Below are 26010 nucleotides of genomic sequence, written 5' to 3' on the forward strand. Positions count from 1 at the left end.
TCAACAGAAACCACTCCAATATAGTTGGCTAATTTGGGAAATATGTAACAATTAAGAAATTTTATATCAGTCATATGACAGTTTTAAATTACCTTTGAATCAAACATCAAAAGTTTAACAAAAGGAATTAAAGAAGCCAAGTTGTAACATTAATGTATATATGGAATAACACTGTTCTCCATCTCTATCTTCTATATAACATCTAAAAAAACCCCCATTTATTCTTAAAAATAAATTTTTTAAAATGAAAAATGGTCCCTAAAAACTCAGTAATTATTGCCTTCCTTCTGGTTTTTAGGAATGAAAATTACTATTTCAAAGAAGCAAACCATTATCAAAATCAAGGTGAAAAGTGTGCAAGACTAAAAAAATCTAACTTTTTTCCAAGGAAACAAAAAATGTTAATTTGGAACCTAAACTTCTCAGAAGCTAAATCAAAACATTCTTTCTATAAAATATTTCAAAATGAACTAACAAACCACTCTGGATAATCTAACTCAAGTATCTCCTTTAGAGGGAAGAACCTTACAGAATACAATTGTCTCCCGTATAATATTCTGATTAAAAGTAGCAGTAGTATATATAATTCAGAAGTATTTACACTTGGCTCTGGAATACAGTTTTAAACTTTGGTGTTGTGTGTACTTAACAAAGTCTGGTATTCTGGAAATTTAGAATATTTCAAAGATGCTACCTTAATTTTTTTAAAGCCCCAAGGCTGCCTACATACCAATCTTGCTCTCTGTTCAATTCCTCTTTCTCACCACTTCACACAGGAAATTTCCAGCATCACCTTTCAAAATGCAGTCATGCTAAAGCATAATTGCCTTTTCTAATGGTCTGATTGGCTCATGCTTTATCTCAAAACACAGTAAAAGTAGTTAAATATTTAAGGGACTAATTTAGACCTTTCCGGATATATCAATTAAGCAGAAAAAAAGGAGGGGGAAGTGAGGATATAGGATTGCTATTCCCTGAAATCATTTCCCTCCCTGATTCTGACACAGGTAGCATCTTGAATGAAGAGAGATATAACAACAGAAAAGAAGGCCTCCATGAGTTTCTTGCCTTTTTCCCCCCTTTATTAATGTAGATAAAATTAACTACAATTAGATTTCTAGCTAAAGAGGGAAAACAAGAGCCTGACAGGACGTACATATAAACTTCCTAAAATTAGTTAAGTTTAGATGCACCATATCCAGTCCTATAATAGTTTTAAAATAAAAGAATAAAGACTAGGGGGAGAAGAGAGAAAAAGGAAAAAGAGGAGAATCCTATGATTTCTTATGCTTTAGATTTTTTTATTTTTAGCATAAACGCACACTTTAAATTATTCTATGAGGGAGGGTGTAAGGAATAGTCTACGCATAAGAAACGAGACCTCTGGGTTCTCACTCTTCCACAGTTGGGTATATTCCTGGTCGAGTCATTTAACTTTGTGTTTCAGGGCCTGATAAAACAGGGGAGATACAAATACCACCTGTTTGAAGGTAGAAAGCTAGGCAAGATGACCTCAAGTTCCCTTCTAACTTAAGATTTAGGATGTAAACACCAACTTGATGTGATTTTTTAAAAGTCAAGATGTGATCCTGGTCCCAAGATACTCAAGACGGTCATTTGGTTTTGTTAAGAGAATAACGTTAATCACTTATAAGCATACGTTTCTAACTCTGATCATCTCACAAATGCATGATTCTGAAGAAGGTGAAAATCTAAAGAGATCTTGAAGGGTTCAGAATAGTCACCACCATTCCTGGAAACACTTAAAACTCATGTTCTACTAATATTAAGTCAGTAGCACCACAGTTCTATATGAAAGTCTGCTTTTACTTTCAGCAATACAACATGTTTACTTAAGCAAAAGAGTAAACTTATTACTCATGTAAAAACAAAACAAAAAGAAACAAGAAAACTCAATTTATTTCTTCAAGATTAAAGCTCTAAAGGCTATCCCTGACCTTCAACAGTTCCATGGAAGATCCAATTGTGCATCATTTGATGAAAAGCATTCTTGAAGATTTATCTGCCATATACAGACTCTGAATGAGAATTTTAACTCCTCTAAGACAACCATGTACTGATTATCAACCTCCAATCCTTCGAATAGCATTTAAAGAAGTCTACTTCTAACATTCTGGATCCCCTAAGTACTCATTTCTGTATTAACATTGAACTATTTTTGATCCAAGAGAGTAAAATACAAATACTCCCTGGACCCGCTGTACACAAACTATAATAAACAAATAATTTTAAACTAGACTTAGTTTAAACTAGTTTAAACTAGACTTAGTTCAAAAGTGACAAACTCCAAAAGTGATATCTATTCCAAGTCTATCAAAATGTATATATAAACTAGTTTTGAGCACTGGCACACACAATAGCATCCTTTAAGAGGTAAAGGATGAAATCCAGATATTCTACTTTGGATTCTTGGAACAAACTTTAACTGTTCCAGATAGGCCCCTATAAATCATTTAACCCTTTACTTTTTCCAAAAGTTAAAATCTCATAGTTTGGTCTGAAAAGAAACAGCACTTCAAGCAGACTTTTTAACAAAGATTAATTTTCATGTGAGAAACAAAATGTTTAAACTGCAAAATGACTAACTATGTAATGTTAACTGAAAAAACTGTATCCAATACCACTTAACAACCACTTCTCTTGCCCACATAGTTCCTCTGACTAATCCTAAAATGCCTTTCCATCCTGTTTTTCAGCCTATGGCTTCCCCTCTGTGTATAAAGTTATTTTTCTTTGTAAAGGTCCCATGATTTCTAAGTCTATGTTTTATATCATGTTTACTTTTACTATAAAGGCTGCTGGGGAGAAAAGTACCCGCCATCTCCTCAAAAACATGAAGAAGAGTGGAGGGCTGAGATCGGCCTGAGGACTTCAAAAGGTTTTGCTTGCCTTTGTTCTGGCTACACTTTCTCCTATTATACTACTCTGTCCTGTGGGTTAAAGTTCCCCTGAGCTTCTGGCTAAAATGTGGGTACTACAGCCAAAAACACTTGCAAGCATCAATCCCTGACTTGGCGGCTCTTGCTAAGTGGCAAGCATCTAACGCCACCCTCACCTGATGCTTGGCCGTCTCCATACCCTCCAGAACTGTCGTCTTGAAGTCCTCCTGCTTGCCCTGTGGAAGGAAAGAGGAGAACTCAGGGACCTTACTCCATAAATTGAGATAATATCTGGACATAAAGGCCTAATAGTTGGCGACTCACGAATTCACCACCAACTAGTTAACGCATATTCAGAGAGCTCCTTCTTCTGGAATCAAGGCCCAGGGAATCACATTATATAGTCTTCCAAATTCTGGTCAGGAAACTTCAACTTTACATGCTGATTCTTGTTGAAAGGTAGGAGAACAAAGTACGTAGTATTTCTAATTGCTAAATCCTTGCTGTCAGTCTTAACAGTCAAGGTTGGATGGGGGAAAAGGGATTCCAAATGTCTTTTACTACTTGTTGCTAGACTGAGAGTGGGTGTGACATGGGCTCTAGGATCTGGAGTTGCAACAATTCAGCATCCGCTCAATGTCTCTTAAACTTTACCTATCTAAAAAGAATATATATAAGACAACAAGCAAAAGACATAATTTTAATGAAAAATTCTCCCCTTGACTTCAAAGAAGGGATGATAACTAAGAGATTCAGTTCCAAAAGAAGTTTCATTCACTATACATACTAGACAGAGCCAGATCTGAACATGCCAGTGCTTCCTCAGTAACACTTTAATTAAAACACCATAAAACACCTCACAGTCATATGCCAAGTACTTGTAGATAGACATAACACAAGTCGGAAAGCTGGAGCAGGCAAGATGGTGGGGGAGCTTCTACCTCAAGCTTCATAAGAAGCCTGCTAAGAAATTTTCCTCATTGATTAATGTACAGAAATAACTTTAAGAAAAGTATCACAGCTTGAAAGTTCAACCTGAGAAAGTTAGGATAGATCATCTTCCAGACTCTTTCAAAAATCAATCACCAAGACAGATGCAATGATCCTCTTAAGCCTCTCGCCACCTGATATACTATGGGAAAACTACCGTGTGATCTTTGGAAGATATGAAACACCATCCCCCAAAGATCTAAAACTGGACACTCTTCATTAAACAGTTTATTCTAAAAGAATCTCAACTAGAAAGCAGATTGATTATTCCACCATTTGAGTTAAAAGGCAGCAGGAAAGTAAAACTAACATAGCCCCCTTACTGTAAGAATGATCCCAGGTCTGTGAGACTTAAAATGACATTTTCATCTATAAGTATATGAAGGTATTCATACATAAATAATTTCTGACAATATTATAATGTGTTGCTAGATGGTATATGGTCTGCTTTGAAAGTAGAATAGAATCCCATCCTAAAATTATTTCACATTGCTCTTGTATAAACGGTACTTTAGGTTCTAGAAAGTTATGCTTCTCAGACAAGGTACAAGGTATATGATTTGTTGTTTACAGCCTTTGGAAAGGGCATATAATTATGAAGAGGTAACTCCAATTATGAAATCCAATCTGTAAACTTATCTTGAAAATGCAGGCTGTACATTTAAAATTTTACTTTTAAAGTTTACATTAAAAAATGTTCATTCTTAATAACTTATGGATTTATTCATTTAAAAGTCTTTCAGAGTTAAAAAGTTTCAGAGTTAAAAATTGTTGTCATTATTTTCTTTGGTTCCAAATAGAACCAAACTAGACCAGAAGATTAAGCTATTATTTTAGAAGGGGGAAAGGGGCTGAAAACAATGAAAGAGTTTCCAAGAAGAACATTTAGGCATTAGGAATAATATAGCTCTTCTTTCTCAAATTATGTTTCTGGCTTCTTTAAGAAAGAATGAAAACAACAGTCTCTTCTAATGATGGTATCTCACTACTTCTTAATAAGTAAAAACAAAACCAAAAAACACTTTCAAGCTTGCCATTAAGACTGAATTATTTTACCCTTTCTATTTCTATCATTTTCCTTCTTCTCCCACTACATGTCATACAATATGCTATTTACTGTACTTATTTTTTTTCTTGTCAATGTTTTTTCTTAATAGAAATATGGATTTCTTACCCCTGACTTATGTGCTCAAAAGGTCAACAAGGCTGCTCTTTTACAACAAGGTAAGGCAGTCTTTTTTGCTGTTTGCTTTTGAAAAGAGGTACTAACAAAATTCCTATAAAGACACTGTACTTTGATAAAATACATAGGAGAAACATGGAAAATATTCAATACTCTGGAAAGATTTTTAAAAGGTATCTCTCTCATAGCAACAGAAAGTCAAAAAAGAAATGAAACTCTAAAATACTACTTAAGCAGAGAAACAGGAGAAAACCAAGCAGAAGATGATATAAACATGAAAGAAATGATGGAAAACAAAAAGTGCTTACAATTAAGTAAATGAACTATATATTTGTCTCTTGAATTGATGAATATTTATAACCTGCTTGAAAGTAAAGTTGCTATTTTCTCTCTAATCACAATATACTCATGAGTATTTTGAGGGTGGCTACTTCTCCAAAGACAGCAGAAAACAGCACCATTTTTATTAGTGGTATTCTAGACCAATTCTTCCTCTTTTTTGTTTTTTTGCTTTACCAGCTCTCAGACTCTTTATTTTGCCAGCATGCTATAATGTTTAAAGCACAGAATCATGCAATACAATTGGCATAAGAAACAGTCTTATAATTACATATTAATTTCCTTTATTCTTTAACAGAATATTCATTTTATTAAGAACAGCACACATACAAATGTTTGCAGCTAACTTTCCATCCAGGTAGTGTCTCTGATTAGAACATAAAAAATGCCATATTCATTTGCTCTTCGGGTCTTTCGGGCCTAGAACTCTGCTTCTGACAGCGGCACAAAGACATGGAACAGCAGGCAAATGTGGTTGTTATCTTCCATGAGCTCAAATTCAAAACAGAAGATGAAAATATACACAAGCAACTTTTTAATATCACCTTGATTTTGGCACTACTGAGCGAGCAGACTTCCTTTTGTTTTCACACACCCCCGCCAACAACACACACACAAAATCCTCAAGTTTGAAGTAGGGACCCTAATACAGTCTATTTGTGCATATCTTCTCCAAGTTGAAAATAAAATCTTTTCAGTTTATCTTACATAGCAGCCTTTCAGTTGTCCTCTAATAAATCTTTTACAGATCTGTTAAGTTATTCTTGAAGAACAGTTAAGTATTTTAGTTATAGTCACACTACTGAATTGTTTTTTCATCTTGATTCAAACTCTCAAGAGACCACTCTTTCAACATCTTAAGAGGAAGTCTATTACATTCAAATACTTTTATCTGGCGGGCATGGAGGTGGGAATCATCGGTGTGTTGTTCCCAGGAACACAGTGAACAACATATTCATCACATTTTGACTATTTAGTTTCTTGGAATCACATTAACTGATAACTTTGTAAACATTTTGAGGAATTACTAAATCTTCTAGGAAGCAATGATCTTTAAACAGAAAATCAATTCATCAAAATTTATTTAATCAAAACTTTACCAAATTTACAGAATAAACATAACTGCCAAGGATTGACTTCAATCGAACCTAACAAACTGGCAAAGGAAAAAAACACCTCAAAAGTTAAAACCATCTTTGAACACACAAGTTTGTACTATATTAACACACTAGTTGAGTTTCTTACTTAATAATCTCACAAATTTAATGTTTACCGAATACCCATCCAAACTGCCAAGCACAAAATCAAAAGTAGAAAAGGCTGAGTTCAAAGGGCTCATAATCGAACTGGGGAAAGATGAAAAATATCCAGAAAGAAACTTTTTTTTTTTTAAAGGAAACAAGAAACACACACTTGGGGGAATTAGGGAAGCTTTTCTGAACAAATCCAGAAATTTGGATAGAATGGGGTGGGGGGTTCGGGGGACGGTGAAACCACAGCATGGTCCAGAACATTTACAAAAGCAAGGAGAAAACCACAGACATGGTATGTACGAAGAATCGCACACAGCAGCACCTTGCTTAATGAAGGAGATGACCTCAAAGAGCAGTGGGAGACACAAATGATAAGCAAAAATGGGCCATTTTCAGGGCCAAAACTTAAACTTGATCTTAAGAGTAATGCAGGAGAATAGTATTTTTACCAGGAAAGCAACAAAACAAGTGATATTTTAATCAGTTTGTACTAGATGGATTAGAGGGGAAAGGTGATCTAGATAAAGGAGACCCAGTCGAAAGACTACTGAAATAATTTAGATGTGAAGCGAAATCCAGCAGAATAAAAACGTGACAGTAAAAATGGACAAGGTGAAGAGGCTGTGCACAGGAAGACACATGACTTTACAAGAGACTTGATGAAAGAGATAAGGGACTTTCAAGACTCCAAGCTTCCAAAGTTCAGGAGAATAGTAATACAATGGACAAAATGGGAAATCTGGGAGACAGGTTAGTAAAATTAAATGGAATACTCTAAATATGGTTGGAAATTAAAGACTAGAACTCACAAATGAGAATGGGTATAAGAAATTTTAAATCAACATGGAAGTAAAAAATTTTGAAGCAGCTGTATGATTAATCTCATAAGGAAAGTCACAGTTTCAAAGAGGAATTGGTCAACATAAATGATTTAAAAAAGTAAAAAATAAGAAAAAAATTGAGAAAATGAATTATTGGTGACCATCACCAAGTCGTGCTGCCTTCCTGTCCCTGCTGTAGTGAGAGGTGGCTTAAAAACACCTTCAAGTATACCACTCTTGCTTGATACATCTCTTCCCTGCTAGCTTTTTGACTATGATTTTTGGCAGAAGAATAAATGATCTACAGCAGCTCAAAGAAACGCAAAGCAAAGTAAACTGGGCTCAGAGAGGTAGACTAAACTAGCCTGAAGGAAGAGCCTTGGGGGTTCCTCTGAAGCACATTAGAGGCATTTTAAAACACCTAACACTGATCAGTACTCCCCAACAAAATTAACCAAAATGAAACCTCCAATTAGAGCAGCAATTCTAGGGTTACACCGTCATTTAAAATAATGAACTGGGACTTTCCTGGTGGCATGGTGTTTAAGAATCCGCCTGTCAATGCAGGGGACACGGGTTTGCACCCCGGTCCGGGAAGACCCTACATGCCGCGGAGCCACTGAGCCCGTGCGCCATACCCACTGAGCCTGCGTTCTAGAGCCCGCATGCCACAACTACTGAAGCCCGCACGCCTAGAGCCTGTGCTTCGCAACAAAAGAAGCGACCGCAATGAGAAGCCCACATGCAGCAACAAAGACCTAACACAGCAAATAAAATAAAATAAAATAAAGAACTAAAAAAGATAGCCTTAAAGTCTAGAAAGCAGGAAAACAATGCTTCCTGAGGTGGGAGCCTGCCTGGAATTTTCTCACTGTACCACTGGAGGAGCTGTAGCACTGCTTTGCTCCTGAACTTAACACTGGGGCAGAACTGAGAAGCTCAGTAGCAGGGATCCTATATAAAAGAAAGTAAAAGCCCTACAAGCTAGGGAAGAAAGCAAAGGTTTTGTAAGCCAGTTGAAAGAACTGGCTTTTTCACATGCTATTTCTCTCCACATTCCATAGATTTTCCTTATTTTGTTGCAAAATCTTGGTCTGTAGTTCACTTTTCAAAATGTTGCAAAGAAAGCCCACAATTCAGATGCTATGCTATGCTGCTCAACTACCAAGCTTAACTGTGTTTGAGTACAGGTAGTTTTTTAAAAACAAAGCTTATTTTTCTAGTTATTTACCTGTTTTTAAAAGTTCCAATATTGAACTTTATTCTGGAGCTGCTATTAAACGAACCATTATAACTTTTCACAACTGATAACCATGAATGTATTTCCCAACAAGAGAGTTCCCTTTTCCTGCTCATGTAACAGTTTTTCAGAACTCTGGCTATCTGTATCTTCCCGGGCTATGATTAGAGGCTCCTTCCATCTTAAACATGATTTGAGTCTACAATGCTATGAAAAACATACAACTTCTTAGGCTTTAATTAATCATATGTATTCATCTATCTTCAAACATCAGAAGATGCTAAAAAACAGCAAAAGCAAAAATAATTCTATTTTCAAATGTTTAAAACCTCTGTGATCAGCAAATATGGCAAAATTTAATGTTATATCTCGATAGTTGATACATGGATTTACATTGTTATTCTCTGAGGAGAGAAAGTCTTTATTAGACAGTACCAAGATTTGCCACTCCTCCTATGATTTAACATATAAAAGCTTAAACAATTATCTATTTTGTAAAAAATGGTCTATTCACATTATTGAAAATGGGCTACCACATACACTTTCCAGTTTCCAAAAGTGACCGAGTATGTATGTCAACCTAGTCCATTACCTAACCTGATTTTTTCCTGACTAGAACACGGATCTGATGCAACTAGAGATTACCATACTAAGTGAAGTCAGAAAGACAGATACCATATGATATCACTTATACGTGGAATCTAAAATATGACACGAACCTATCTAAGAAACAGAATCGTGGACATAGAGAACAGATTGGTGGTTGCCAAGGGAAATGGGGTTGGCAGAGGGATGGAGTGGGAGGTTGGGGTTAGCAGATGTAAGCTTTTATATACAGAATGGATAAACAAGGTCCTACTGTACAGCACAGAGAACTATATTCAAAATCCTATGATAAACCATAATGGAAAAGAATATTTTAAAAAAGAATGTGTGTGTGTGTCTGCGTGTGTGTGTGTGTATATATATATATACGTATAACTGAATCACTTTGCTATGCAGCAGTAATTAACAACACTGTAAATCACCTACACTTCAATAAAATAAATAAATTTTAAAAAACAACACCAACCCACTGTATTCCTGGTTCAACTGTGTTTAATAAATACATTTGTACACAAAAGTGGAGCCCATATCTTCTCATATGATCCTCATATCAAGCCCAATTTTTCAGATGAGAAAATCCTCAAAGTATCCTGTTCTTCTATTATTCATGATCACACCAAATAAAGGATGGTAGCAAAAGAATACGAGGAGATTACAAAAATAAAGTTGCTCAGCTAAACAAATTACTATTTTGCCTTAATAAAAAATAAAGCAAAATAATCAATAAAATAAAATCATTCATTAAGAAAAGCAGGTCAATCTCTAAAGACCAAACATAACTTGGTAGCATCTGATTCAATGGTTCTTATCAGCCAAAAGCAGTAAACAGTTCTCAAAAAAAAAAAAAAAAAAAAAAATCAGGGCTTTCAAACGGCTTCATAAAAGCCTTAATTAACTTCATTCCTTCATGTTTAAAGTAAACTTCCAAAATCCAATTTTGGGAAAAACATCTGAAAACAATTTCTGCAGTCTCACCATACTTTGTATATACTTTAATTGTATTGTTTCTTCATTGTTGTCAATTACTATCTGTAACCCTAAACTGGACTGTGAATTCTTTGCAGGAGGACCTAGTCTTCAGCCTTGAACCCTCAGAATCCAGCACCATGCCTGGAACAAAGCACTATAGTTTTACAATTAATGTACGTAGAATAAAGTGAATGAGGAGCTGCACATTTGAGAAAACCTTATTTTGTGTAGAAAATGTCTCTATAAAAATTTCCCCCTCCACACCACCAATCCCCTACCTTGTTGGGTTTCTTTCTTTTTTTTTTTTTAAAGCTCTTCCTGTAAGTAAAGAAGGATCTGAAGACTTCCTTCCTTTCCACGCTTTCTGCCTCTAAGTCTCTCCAAATTTTTACCCTGAAATGTAACATCTAAGAGTATTTTGCCTTCTATTATACATTTATGTATACATCTGTATCTCATACTAGGCTATAAATTATCTGAGAGTAGAGACCATGTGTTGGATACTAATATACATCTTGGTCCATTTTTAGTAATCTCTCAAAATACAAAAATTTTGTTGAATTGATCTAGGTTACTTTTTCGGCCTGTGACATCTTCCCCCAGCTCTCTAGTAAGTTATTCTGGAGCATAGTTCCAAATCAGAACGCTGAAATGATGCTATACAAAAAAAAAAAAAAAGGTTGGGACTTCCCTGGTGGTGCAGTGGTTAAGAATCGCTTGCCAATGCAGGGGACACGGGTTCAAGCCCTGGTCCGGGAAGATCCCACATGCCGCGGAGCAACTAAGCCCGTGCGCCACAACTACTGAGCCTGTGCTCTAGAGCCTGCAAGCCACAACTACTGAGCCCGCGTGCCACAACTACTGAAGCCTGCACGCCTAGAGCTCGTGCCCCACAATGAGAAGCCACTGCAATGAGAAGCAAGCACACTGCAACGAAGAGTAGCCCCCGCTCGCCGCAACTAGAGAAAGCCCGCGTGCAGCAACGAAGACCCAACACAGCCAAAAATAAATAAATAAATAAATTTATTTTTTTTTAAAAAGGCAAGAAAATTAATCCTAGGTCTGTTTTCTAAATGTATACACATCATCCTTCATATGATGAGAAAATCAAATGATTTCAGGCACTTAGTTGACACTAGCAGGCCAAAATGGCAACATAAACAACTCTTCAGGGATCAATTTCCTAGCAACTTCTACTAAACCTACAAAAGAGGGTCTCCTGCTGGGTATGGGGGCTGTGCACTTGTAGGCATGGAGAGAGAAAAGGCTGGGATGTGCCACTTGAGAGTACTTACCGCCTGATATACAGAAGTATTCACCTGAACTCTGACCATAACTATCCACACTGCCAAATCCAGCATTTTTACTGACTGCCATCAGTATGACTGCGTCATAGGAGAGATGATCAGGGTACTTTATAAACAAAGAACTATGAAAATATAAGGACCACTGTACAAATATTGGGACCAACCATTGATTTTTTTCTTTTAAAGTAAGGTCCATCTTCAGCTCTTCTATGGTCAAATTCCATTACACCGAGTTCTAAAGGATAGTCCAAAAGGTTCTGTCTTTTAGATTTTTGCTACAGCAAATAAAGCAACTCATCAAGTTTTCGGTCAATCTCTTGTCAACAGTATTTGTTATCAAATTTCACTGAATTTTAAGCTAAATTCTTCTACCTATACATGTACATTTTGTATATTTTATATAAATTTAGTATTTTTACTAGTTCAGGTTGCATCTCCTTTTGTGTGATTTTTAAATACTTTCAATCTACAGCATGACTATTACATGAACAAGGCCTCCAAATTATTAAAATCACACAGAATTTTTGTCATAGCACTCTCTCACATCTCATTGTTTTGTAATTTGTTTAAAAGCCTACATCTCTTTCAAACACATACACCAAACACATCCAAAATTACCATGCACAACAGAGAAGAGAGCAAATACTTTCCTTTGTTTATATTCTCACCAGAATCCTTATTTTAAACAAGGAGATAAAGTGATTCTTCCCACAGTCATTCAATAAAATGGAATATAATAAAGTCATCACTGACCAGCTAACAATATATAAAAAAACTGATTTGAAGAGTTAATCAATGGTTAATGGAAGGCTTTGAGTTTCATTAGAGTATTAGCACAGCACTGAGCCTGGAAAAATGGTACACATACAGATACATGCAAATACATACATATATTTTAAACATACTTCTGATGTCTCTATTGAGAAATCCGTTAACGTGAAGTCTTAAGAAAGGCATCTTAAAAACCCATTTCAAATTTCATTTTATTTACTTTAGAGTAAGTATCCATACAAATCTTAAGGTATACACAACTAAGCTACTTCTAACCCCAAATGTTAGAGTTCCTAAACAGTAATCCCAAACCAGAGTTCCTAAACAGTAATTCAATACAAAAATTTAAATCCAGGAACTACTAGTGAGATTTTTCTGGAAAATTTCAACTGCTGAAAGGCAGTGAAGGGAAAAAAACTATGTTTTGTATGAAAATAAAAAAGCTAAGTGCTAGCAAATTAGTTAACTTAGTAAAACCTCACTGAGGAATAATCTAAGGTATACAGGGTAACAACTGAGTCAAGAAGGGAAGAAAGCTTTTCTCCAATAGAAAGCTACTTTAACAGAGCGGCAATTATTCTAAACCAGTGTGTAAACTCCAACCGAGATTTTACTCTATTTTTATAGACGCTCCACTATTATGTGGCACCACTAATAACCAAACATTCAATTCCAAAGACAACCTGTTCAGGCTCAGTTGCCACTTTTATCTTGATAGAAAAGGTACTGGAAAACCAAATAAAACCATCGTTTGTTAAAACAAATATATTCAGAAGTGTATAGTAAATATAAAAATACATGGAAATGTTTAAGAAAACAAATCAGGTGAATTTTAAACATAAGCAGCAATATTTAGTATGAAAAATACATTTACCCATGTGACTACCACAGAACTAAATGCCACATTGTTATAATTAAAAACTGACAAATCTACAAAGTGTTTAACCCAGAACAGAGAACTTTTTCCCAATTAAATAAATCCAAACAGAAAAAAACCCAAACCTCCTTTTTTTTTTTGGCCACGCCGTGTAGGCTTGCAGGATCTTAGTTCCCAGACCAGGGATCGAACCAGGGCCCAGGTAGTGAAAGCGCTGAGTCCTAACCACTGGACCACCAGGGAATTCCTGAAACCCAAACCTTGTTTGCCAAAAAATTCAACTTTGATATTGAGAACATTTTTCCATTGATCAAAATCCAGTAAACTCAATTACCAAAACAGCCTAAATCATCTCTCCAATCCCAGTCTCTTTACTCCTTTACTTTGCCCTTATAGTGCACATAGATTGATTTTTCCAAAACACGTATTTTGGTACAGCACCTTCACTCAAAAAACCTCAGTGTTCCCCATGACCAGATCCTCCAGTGCTTAAAGGACATCAAGTTCAAATTCCTTAGCCTGGTAACCAAGGCTCCAACCTTCCTTTCTGGCCTCCTAGAGGAACTCTCCTAGAGGAATCTTCTCCTAGAGGAATCTCTAGAACTCTCCTAGAGGAATCTTCTCCAGTCAAAACATTTTACCCACTGACTTCAGAATACCACGTGCTTTCATAATTAACAAAATATTCTATTCTTCTTAAGATTAACACTGTGGAAAGCAAAGCAAAATTTTCTAAACATGTTTAAAAACTGGTAAGAATGAAATGTATTCAAACCTTATATATTTTAAGAGAGTAAGTTAATGTCTAGTTATCACCTAAAATAAGTGAAAAGATGTGGTAAAGAACCAGACACCCACATCTTCTCTCAAGATTTTAAGATACGCATATGGTAAGTCTTCCATTCAATTTCTGAATGAAAACTTAAGTGAAAGAACTAGTTCGGATAAGACAAGAGATTTTGGAAACCCTGGACAGTTTCTACATACTTGAACTTCCCTGATAATATTTACTCACCATGAGGACCCAAACTATTTCTAAATTCTGCAGGCCAGTAAGTTACCACTACTTTTCCAGGGTAAGTATTCCCTAATTCACCCTACAAATGTTTAAAAAAAACTTTTTTTGAGTTGTTTTAGAGGAAAAATAACTTTATTTTCATAACCACAAATAATTGGTAAGTTTGGGCTGTTATCAGCACATCTCTGAGCACTGAAGATACCCTAAACTTAAGAAACAAAACTTTAACTTTCACCAAAATATTAAATAGTTTAAAACTTAAACTAAACCACTGGATTAAAATTAACTAGAACATAATGGCATAAAGACAGTTCCCCAGATCCTAAATCCCTTTGCTAAGATATTTACTTTTGGGGACTTCCCTGGTGGTGCAGTAGATAAGACTCCATGCTCCCAATGCGGGAGGCTCAAGTTTGTTTTTTTTTTTTTTTTTTTTTTGCGGTACGCGGGCCTCTCCCGTTGCGGAGCACAGGCTCCGGACGCGCAGGCTCAGCGGCCACGGCTCACGGGCCCAGCCGCTCCGCGGCATGTGGGATCTTCCCGGACCGGGGCACGAACCCGTGTTCCCTGCATCGACAGGCGGATTCTCAACCACTGCGCCACCAGGGAAGCCCGGGAGGCCCAAGTTTGATCCCCAGTCAGGGAACTAGATCCCACATGCATGCCACAACTAAGGACCCTGCGAGCTGCAACTAAGGAGCCCGTCTGCTGCAACTAAGACCCAGCGCAACCAAATAAATAAATAAATAAATAATTTTTAAAAAGATATTTACTCTTTGTAGGAACAATATCTGACATTTATGGAAGAAGGAAAACAAAATAAAAAACCTCTTTCACAAAAAAGAAAACACCAAGACTTGGTTTAAAATTTTCAGAGGACAGTGTATATCAACTTGATACCTTATGGTAAATCAGTTTCTTACTGGAGACACAACTACACAAAAAACAGGGTGAGGCAGTATCTGAGATATCAGATCATCTACTGAATAACAGAGTCCTTAAACTAAGAGATCAGCAGCCTCTGGAGCTATATAACAGCTATCAGGATTATCCCCATGTATCTCATTAGCGAATCTACAGCGAAGGTAGAAAAAAAGAAAGGCAAGAATCAAAGAATATAGAAGAAAGGAGTAGAGAGTCAAGGGAAGAGTTGGGAGTAAGGACAGAAAGAAGGGGAGAGAGCTAAATGTAAAAGACTAGGAAAAGGAGGGAAAAAAAATCAACTAAAAGAGAGGAGGTGTTGTTGAGGTACATTTGCCTCAGGGACATTACTCCCAAAGGTAATATACCACTCCCAGTAAGTAACTGTCCGATAAGTTATTTTAAGAAAGTTTTAGGAAAATCATTCTTAGGAAATCTGATTCCTGAGAAGATTTAAACCCAGAATCTATCTTTTTCTAAATGCTCCCAAACTGTATTCTTTTATTACATTTTATTACAATTACTGTAAATTATAAATTTTTATTTTTGAGTGTTAGCCAGAATCTGTTTGATAAGATCTAAGTTTAAATTAACACCTGATTTGTAATGCTCTCTAAAAGAATTGGTGAGGTGAATGGGTCTGGAGCTACTGGAAATACAGAAAGTATTTTAAGGAGAAGAACTTAGTAAAAATTCAAAGTCAAGAAGAGTTAAAGAGTAGCCATTAAAGGCAGAAGATATGAAATATTAATTAAGATTCTACTTTTGTTTGGTCTCTCCAAAACAAAGGGGTATTCCTAATTGATCTGGGTATCATCAGTAGGACTCACTGAGGGGATGTTAGTGAGCATTCTTTTAAGATGTTTGAACCTCTGAAAACAGTACTGTAGGCTCCAATAATCTTTCAATGTCACAGGGAAGATTGTGTGACCTTAGAATCTCTTCATAGCCTTTTCTTACACCATTCTTTTGACTGGAGAGCTCAATAACTAAACAATAACAGGCACTTAAGTCTTTTCTTTTTGACTTCAGAATGTATTTTTATCTTTGTTCACCAGGAAAAGACCCTTTCCAAAACTGATCCACACCACGAAGGTTTTACCTGAAAGTATCTAACCATGAAGTAAATGGCATAATTTAGCCAGAATAATTTCTGAATCATTCTATCTCTAAATTCTGAATCAGAGTTATCACTGAAAGGTTTGGTTCTTTGGGTTTGGCTTTCTGTGCATTTTCTCCAACTTTCCAGCTGCCTTACACAGCCATTATCCTTCTACCCTCATTCTTTACTTTCCTCCTATATGTACAGACACACACAAATAGAATGCCAGTACCACTATGTATATATGCATGTATATTAATTAATGTGTGTATACATGCATATGTGCACACACACAAAAATACACATGGCCAATATAAGAGTATAAACCAAAGACATAAAGAACATTGCAGAATAGGAATTCAGTTATTCTTATTTCTAAGATAAAACAAAACTGTGGTTAGTTACTACAACTCACCAGATGGTTCCTCAGGCTCACTTTCATTTTCTTCCTCAGGTGGGGCTTGAGGGGGTGGTGGGGGAAGCTTCTTTTCCTTCTCTGCTTTAGCATTTCTCTCCTCTTCTGAATAATACTCATCTTCTGAGAGGTTGGCCAAACTTTCATCCATCTCTCTGTACTCTACCTATATGGAGATTATACCAGGCAAAGCTAAATACAATGGACATCTAAAGTCAGAAACTCAGTTTGGAACCATCAGTAAATATGAATTGTTTTCTAACTTCAATTTTTAAGGAAAATAAGCAAATAACAAGGAACAAGCTAGCTCATAATAGGTTACCATTAAAAACAAAATCTCTCATGAAATAATCTTGTGTCAGTTCAGATTTAGCCCAAACTGTAACTTTTACATCACAGTTCTGAAATTCAAATCAATGACTCTGAGGCTCTCTACAAATAAAATTTAATTGTGTGTTTGTGTGTGCATCTATACGTATGTATATATCATGTTCACATACTGGAAGTTTCAACAAAAGCCTAAACTAGCCCTCAGTCAGACAAAAATACAGTTAGCTAGAATAACAAGTCTGTCTAATGCCAATCTGTACTTCTAACTACTATTCCATAGGTAAATAGCAAAAGAATTCTAGAAACCAAATTGAGGAGTGGGGAGGGTGGGCAGGGAATAAAAGTTGCAAATGGCAATAAAACTGAAACAATAAAAAGGCACATTTGCTTAAAATAAAAACAAAACACTGGTGACCTAAAAGAGTTGAATGATGAGAGCAAAGAATCCTTATTACAACAAATTAAGGAGTAAGTCATGTGGAAATGGAGACTACAAGCCTTACTGCTAATTCACACCAGTTACAAAGGGGAAAACCAGGTAATAAGTAGAAAGAGGAAGCAGTCTTAATGAATATTTTATTGGGGGGTAAAGCAACTTAGGATAGGGAAGATTATTATGGACCTCTTTGTTAAAACGTGTAATGTGGTATTACAAATAGTCACCAACCTTGGAACACTGTCAAATCATCATTTTGACCCCTACCCTAACAAGGAAGCCACAGAAACAACAGCTCTCTATTCCAGATTCAATGAAAAGATAAAATGAATAAAATAAAAAGTATTTATTGGAGGTGGAGACAGGGCAAAGACAACATGGCTTCCAAATATAATACATCAGATTTCTGAAATGCATCGTCCTGTGGATTACAGTGAATATAATTTATTTTAACTTTCGAAATATCTTTGAAATCACTCCAGATGGCTGGCTGCTATTATCTGTCTTCTTTTTTTTTTTTTTTAATGACATGACCACAGGATTTGGGTGGTGGGGGAGTAGGTAGCTAGGGGAGGTAAGAGTTTTACTGAAAAACGGATTGGGTTAGAAAATGTAAACAATTATGGATAAACTGAATAGCTTTGACCTGTGCTCTAAGAATTTTATTTAACAGATGAATAACTATATTTATCTATCAAATACTGAACTGAGAACATGGCACAATGGAGAAATGATTATGAATGAGCATCTCTGCCCTTAATAAGCTGAAACTCTAGTTGCAAACAAAAAAACCTGATCAGGTAAACATCTCAGAGACTTTACAATAAAATCTCCCCAAAATGCAGATAACAAACTTTATCCTGCTTGACTGAGATTAAACTGTTAGGAACAGACCTCAGGATAATGGGTAAAGCAGCAAGGAGGGAAAAAAGTTTCAAAGAGGGAGCTGGGTTAGAAAATGTAATACATGTTTACAGTACGCAGCTTCCTTTCACCTTTTACCCCTCAACAGTGCTTGATCTCTCCCTGTCCCAAAGATTCAGCCCTTTAATCCCCTGCCCATCAATCCTACCCATTCAATCAATAATCCCTTAACAAGTGCCTACTGTGGAACTGGGCAATGTGTAAATTCTGAGACAAACACAAACAACAATATATGATCCTCTCTACTGAAGTAGTTCAGCTTTTGCCTAAGACACCATGCCCTTTGAAGGAAAAATGAATCCAAGATTAAAGTTAGGGAAACACTGCATTCTTTATAAGCCCCCTCTAGGAGAGTCATAATACATGTTAAAAGTACTGAGAAGTTTCACAGCAAAAACAATCTTTTTTAATATTGTTTAATCCAATGTTCTGATGTGATAACTACTAACAAGGAATACAGTAGGAAGAGGCTGGTCTAGAGTTCTTAGCTTTCAAGAAAAAAAGGAGATCAGAAAAATACCTAGAGATAGGAGTAAGAATATCTAAGGTAGTATTTGACAGCAACAGAAAAACAACTGTGTTCCACAGAACCCTTGGATTTTTTGGGGATTTCATTTACTAATTTTAAAATGTATTTTTAACATGAGTACTCATATGTGTTAAACCAAACCATAACCCTTTAGAAATCACCAACACATGAAGTTGTACTACTTAGATAACTCAATTTTGGGTAGACTGAAGAATAAAATTTCTTCTGCTATCTCTGTTCAACTGAGAGAGTGTCCTGAGATGGCAAGACAAGCTAAAAACAAAGGAAACAACCTTTTGCACTACCACTACTTGTCAATCAGTACAATACTTCATAAACAAAATACAGAAATTATTGAGGCTGCAACTATTATGCTTAACCTCCACTCTCAAATTTGGCTCTACCAAAATAGCTTCATTGTCTCAAAGATGGACAACTAATATAAATGTTATAAATGTAAACTTCATACAAAACAGGCAAGTAGTATTTTATTTTGGGATTGTGCATAAAATTATATTTTGTAAAAAAGGATTTCTCCACTTACGAAAAAGTTTAAAAACCATCTGAAAGAATCATACAAACTCTAAAAACTAAAAATTATTCCCCTGAGAAAAAGAATGGATACTATGAACATAAAGGATTGGGAATCTTTTATCCCTAAGTAAAATCCTGAGACTTCAGAGGTTCTACAACTACTTACAACCAAGTACAAAAAGGTGTCCCAACAGGCAGACGAGTCAGTAAGGTACTTGTTCTTACCTGTACACCTGTGACTCTCAAATTTATATCTCTAGTCTCTCCTATCTCTTCCACACCCTTGCTACAGTGATTCATTCACTTCCCAACCACCTTAAAGCTCCAGTCTTTTAACAGTTCTTCCTTGTAATTCACCTAGGGCACAACTGCCAGATTAATTTTCCAAATACACTGTATTTTCAGATAGTTTAACAAATGAATGACAAAACTGTCAAACCAGCATATAAACTCTCTAGCTCTAACTAGTCAAATTTACCTCTAATCATTTTCTAACACACTAGTCAAAATCATCCCTAAACTCCCTAAAAGCTACTCCCACCTTTTCTGTAAATCTAATGCCTAAAATTCAAGGCCCACATCCTCTGCAAATTATTCCCTAAGTCTTCCAAACTTACAAATATATCTTTCCCTTCTCTAAATTCTCATAGCACTTATACTTCATAACCTAGTGCAATGCTGTCTGACAGAATTTTCTGTGATAATGGAAATGTTCTGTATCTGTGCTTCCAATAAGGTAGCACTAGCCACCTGTGGCTATTGAGCACTTACCATGTGGCTATTTAGAATCAAATTAAAATTAAAAATTCAGTTCCCTCAATCTACTAGCCACATGGTAAGTGCTCAATAGCCATAGGTGGCTAGTGGCTACCATCCTGGACAGCACATATCTAGTATTTGGCTCTCTACAACCTAGATACAACTCCACAACACTACTGATCCCTCCAACTTATCTTGCTCCTAGAAGAACCTCATTTCCAATTAAATTCATTTGCCCACTGTTCCCAACATTCAGTTGTCCACTCTGGATTCCCTGTTGCTTCTCAAACCACTTTCTATTATATTCCAAGCATTTTTCACTTCCTTTTCTTCCCTAGTAGTACTTAATCACTGGGTACCTACTTACTTATGCCAGACACTGCAATAAGCATTTTATTTACATTATATCTAAACCTAATAATGTTACAAGGTAGGGTTTATTTTTCTGAGGAAAAGGAATCACAGGAGGATGAGTTAACTCCAGAAGTCCATCCTCTTCCAGACACTTTTTAAAATTTTGTCCTTTTTCAAGGCCCAGTTCAAGACCGCCATTCCTTAAGCTGTGTGGTGTTCCCAAAGTCTCAGCCCAATTTAACAATTTCAAACCTTAAATAGTTTGCCATAATGTTAGCATAGACATTCAGAGGTGAATTTATTCTGAAACTAATGAAACTTAAGCCTCAAGGACCCTCAATTGCATGGACTCCTTCCAATACCCTGAACCTAATTTTGATTACATAATTATATAAATATTTACTTATTTATATAATTATATACATGTTTATGCATATATACATTTTTTTAAAAAGAGGGTTCCCCCCAGGGACTTCCCTGGCAGTTCAGTGGTTAAGACTTATTGCTTCCACTGCAGGGGGCATGGGTTCAATCCCTGGTCGGTGAACTAAGATACCATATGCTGCATGGTGTGGCCAAAAAAAACCAGTGCCCCCCCCAAAAATGAATAAGCTCCCAGGCTATAAAATATAGATATATCCCCTGCATAAACTCTTGAGGCAAGGCCTTGAAGCAAGGTCTATCTACAGTGGACTCAGCTTCCATTTTACTCCTTTATGGATACTCTATCCCTTGAGGTCTGTTTCTTCTGGTTCCCAAGACTAGCTATGAATACGTAGGTCAGCTTCCCCAGTTCTTTACTTCCTAGTTGCTCACCAAATAAACACATAACCCATTTTTCTTTTGAGAGTTTCAGAGCTAATCACAAAGGAAAATTAAACACAGGAGAATTACAAAGAAATCTTATAGCAAGCCCCAAATTAATCTAGATTCAACACAATCCCAATCAGAATTTCAGCTGCCTTTTTGCAAAAATTGATAAACTGATCCTAAAATTTATATGGAAATGCAAGAGATACAGAATAGCCAAAACAATCTTGAAAAAGTACAAAGCTGGAGAACTCACACTTCCCGATTACAAAACATATTGCCAAGCTACAGTAATCAGGGCAGTGTGGTACTGGCATAAGAACAGAAATATAGATCAATGGGATAGAATTGAGAGTGGAAAAATAAACCCTTACATTTATGGTCAATCAACAAGGGTGTCAATCATTCAAAGGGGAGAGAATAGTCTTCAACAGATTGTGTTGGGACAAGTGGATACACACATGCAAAAGACTGCCACGTAAAAAAATTAACTCCAAAATGATCATAGATCTAAATGTAAGAGCTAAAACTATAAAACTCTTGGAAGAAAACATAGGAGTAAGTCTTTATGACACTGGATTAGGCAATGGTTTCTTAGATGGAACACTAGAAGCAAAAGGGACAAAAGAAAAAATAAACTGGAAATCAAAATTTAAAACTTTTGTAATCACCGTATATACAGAACTCTAACTACTCAACAATAAAAAGACAACACAATTTAAAGATGAGCCAAGGATATGAATAGACATTTCACCAAAAAAGATATACAAATGGCCAATAAAGACAAGAGAAGATACTCAATTCAACATCTTTAGCCTACATATTAAAACCACAATGAGATACCACTTCACACCCACTAGGATGGCTATAATAAAAAGACATTATCAAGTGTCAATAAGATTGGAGAAATCGGAACTCTCAAATATTGCTGGTGGGAATGTAAAATGATGTGGTTGCTATGGAAAACTGTTTGGCAGCTCCTCTATAAGTTAAACAGAGATACCATACCACCCAGCAATTCCACTCCTAGGTATCATACCTAAGAGAATCAAAAACATGTTCACACAAAAAAGTGTACACAAATGTTCACAGCAGCATTATTCACAATAGTCAAAAAGTGGAGATGTCTATAAAATGATGAATGGATAAACAAAATGTCGTATATTCGTACACTGGGATATTATCTGGCCAGTGAGCTATCACGTACTGAATGGAGGTACTACAACACGGATGAACCTTGAAAACATGCTAAACCCAGACACAAAAGGCCACAGATTATATGGTTCCATTTACATAAAATGTCCAAAAAAGGCAAATCCACAGTGACAGAAAGATTAGTGAATGCCAGGGGTTGGAGCCAAGCGCGAAGGGAGAATGCCTGCTAATGTTACTGGTGTCTTTTGGGGGTGATGAAAATATCCTACAATTGACTGTAGGATATTGTGCTGGTTGTACAACTTTGTGAATATGCTAATAATCACTGAATTACATACTCAAAAATGGTAAATTTTATGGTATGTGAATCATCTCAATAAACCTGTTTTTTAAAAAAAATATCTGAGGGACTTCCCTGTGGCACAGCGGTTAAGACTCCGTGCTCCCAATGCAGGGGGCCTGGTTTGGATCCCTGCTCAGGGAATTAGATCCCACACGCATGCCACAACTAAGAGTTTGCATGCCACAACTAAGGAGCCTGTGTGCTGCAACTAAGCAGCTGGCGAGCCACAACTAAGGAGCCCGTGTGCAGCAACTAAGAGACCCAGCATGCAGGTATGCATGCATAAATAAATAAGAGACACCTCGTTCTCTTAAAAAAAAAAAAAAAAAAAAAAGATCATTGGGTTTCTGGCCAAATTTTCTATTGAAATAGTTAAATCAAAACCCAATTGGGGGGGCTTCCCTGGTGGCGCAGTGGTTGAGAGTGCGCCTGCCGATGCAGGAGACACGGGTTCGTGCCCTGGTCCGGGAAGATCCCACATGCCGCGGAGCGGCTAAGCCTGTGAGCCATGGCCGCTGGGCCTGCGCGTCCGGAGCCTGTGCCCCGCAATGGAAGAGGCCACAGCAGTGAGAGGCCCGCATACCGCAAAAAAAAAAAAAAAAAAAAAAAAAAAAAACAAACCCAATTGGGCTTTTGCCCTCTATTTCATTTCAGAGAGTTGGGAGTTGCCAACCTATGTGTTGGTTACCCCCCCCCCCCCCCCCCGCCACCAAAGACTTCCCTCCTTTATACTTGGAGCAGGGTGTTCTTGGAGAGAGATCTCTCAAAACTGGGCAATTCAATCTGAGGGCTCTCAATCTGGGCAGTACTCAAGAAGCTCCTCATACACACTGACTTGGTATATCCACTTAAATTATATAGAGATAGAAAACTTGTAATATGCATAAATTACATAATTTAAAATATTCAGTTACTTAAAATTATATGTACATATATTTCCAGTTTTTTCAACTGTACCATGAAATCTCCAGAAAAGGGCCACGTCTAAAGTCTGTGCCCTACTACTGCCCCAGTGCCCTGCTCACTGTTGGTGTCACATATGGTCCTTTGTTTCAGAGGCTGATGATATCTTATCACATTCTAAGTGTAGGGCTTACATTCCAGTTCTACCACTTACTTAGCTTTGCGACTCTGGGCAAGTTGCTTAAACTGTATGCCTCAGCTTGCTCATTCCTGAAATGGGGCTAGCAAAACCTGCCAGTTGGTGTTTAGCAAAAATTAAAAGTTGGTGACGCTTTGAACACAGCATCTGGCACCCAGAGATGTGAGTCTGTATATACTGTCCTGTGACAAAGCCTTTTCTTTTCGTATATTTACACCCTGACTAATTGATATTAACCCTCTTAATCAGCTTCCTCATTTGTAAAACTCTACATCAAAAGATCGTTGACAGGATAAAAGGACAAAGAGCAAAACTCTCTAGCACACAGCAAAGGGCTCAAAAAAAAAAAAAAGTTCCTTTTTTTCGGTCTTCAAGGCTAAGGCAATTTCTTTAGCATCACCCTGCAGCCTCAATGTGCTCCCGGCCGAAACACATAAATATTGCTGAGCAGCTTCCAGACACATCTGTGGACAAACAAATGATGTATGTCTCCAGCAAGGCCAACCATAACTCCACGTTAGGGAGCCATTTTTCCCAGTCAAGAAAATGAAAAGGTGTACGAGATATGAATGAGTAAAATACCCGTCCCCGAGATCCCCCTTTCCCAGGACGGCCCGGTCCTGGCATGAAGACGCATTCTCCACAGGCAAAGACTTTCCCTTCTCCCACCTCACCCAGCCAGCTAGTGGGGAGGTGGGTGGAGGTCGGTGACTGGGGAGGTCGGGGGGGCATGGGGCTCAAGGCGCAAGACCGGGGCTCGCGCGGGTTGGGGGTAATGCGGTCTGGACAACCTCGGGGAAGCTTGGCACCGGGATTTGCTGTTCGAGGGCGGGGGTCGGGGCTCACCTTCGCCCGCTTGCGCCGACTGGTCCGTCGCCCCTCCGGAGTCTCTGCGATTCCCGTTTCCATGGGGGTCGCAGACCCTGGCACGACGGTAGGCCCAGCTTGAGGCCCGGCGGACCCCGGCGGCTCAGCCAGGCCCCCGGGGGGCGAGGCCCGCGGGGGCTCCTTCTTGCGGGGAGTGCGCTCCCCAGCCGCCCCCGGCCCGGCTTCGGCAGGGCCGGACAGGCCCGCGGGCGGCGCGGCCACCTCAGAGCCGTTCTCCGAGCCGCCCGCTGCCCCGGCACCGGCCTCTGACCCGGCCGCCGCCGCCGCTGCCGCCGCCGCCGCCGCGGCTGCTGCCTTCTTCCCAGACAACATCTCGGGCCGCCTGGCTGCGGACGGCCGTATGGGCCGCTCGGTCTGTCGATCCGTGAGTCCGGAGCCGCCTCGCTTCACTTCACACAGTCCGCGCGTTGCCAATCGGTTTTGCGTATGCGCGCGCTAAGCGCGCTCCGCGCGCTCCCGCCGCGCCCGAACAATAAAGCCCGAGACGCCCACGGCCCCGCCCTCTCCGCTACCATAGAGCGGCGTCCTCGAGGCTAGAGCGGCGCCATGGAAAATTGCACGAAGCTTTCCTAGAGCGTCTCCTTAACCTTCGGGGTCGGTCCCAGCAAGGTCTCCCTTCTAGGGCTTCTGGGCCAGACTGTACCTCCGAGAGCAACCATTTCCTCCAGGGACTTGCGTGTATTCATAAGTTTATTCGTTCACTCAGTCATTCACCTACTCATTCGTCAGTTCAACCAATATTTATTAATGCTCACTACGTGAAGTTCTTGCTCTCGAAGAGTTTACAGGGGAAAACACTGATATGTAATTGGTAAATTATCGTATTTACTATTCATAATTGTCCTGCTTCGACTGGGGAAATCTTGGAGAGCAAATGAGTTTCGAGGTAATAAAATGGACGAAAGTTAGGAAATCCAGATATGAGTCCAAACGGGATTGCCATTGCCTCCGGGGCTTTGTTCATGCTCTGTCTTCTGTCTGGACACCCTCCCCGTTTGCACTTCCTCACTCGCACCTCCTCCCACTCCTATGCTCCCATCTCCACATACATGACGGCTTTCCACTCCAGGTTAATTCTTTTTAATGTCGCTGATGGTGGTGGCGGTTTATTCTTTTAATACCTCCAGGACTCCT

At 38.0% G+C, this 26010-nt stretch overlaps 1 protein-coding gene across 2 annotated transcripts in view; it reads right to left on the reverse strand.

Annotated features, from left to right (window-relative positions):
* The window catches only part of KDM1A (lysine demethylase 1A), a 64153-nt gene extending 38878 nt beyond the window's left edge, over positions 1-25275 (reverse strand). The window contains exons 1-3 of one of the 2 annotated variants that reach the window (XM_059062125.2): positions 24835-25275; positions 16713-16878; positions 3077-3136 (exon numbers count right to left, since the gene is read on the reverse strand). In XM_059062125.2, the coding sequence (XP_058918108.1) occupies positions 3077-3136; positions 16713-16878; positions 24835-25188 (580 nt within the window). In that variant the 5' untranslated portion in view covers positions 25189-25275. The remainder of the gene's footprint in view (positions 1-3076; positions 3137-16712; positions 16879-24834) is intronic. The other variant, XM_059062135.2, reaches the window with a different exon arrangement.
* Positions 25276-26010: the final 735 nt, after the last annotated feature.

This window comes from Kogia breviceps, chromosome 1 (genome assembly GCF_026419965.1).
Source record: "Kogia breviceps isolate mKogBre1 chromosome 1, mKogBre1 haplotype 1, whole genome shotgun sequence".
NCBI classification, from domain to species: Eukaryota; Metazoa; Chordata; class Mammalia; order Artiodactyla; family Physeteridae; genus Kogia; species Kogia breviceps.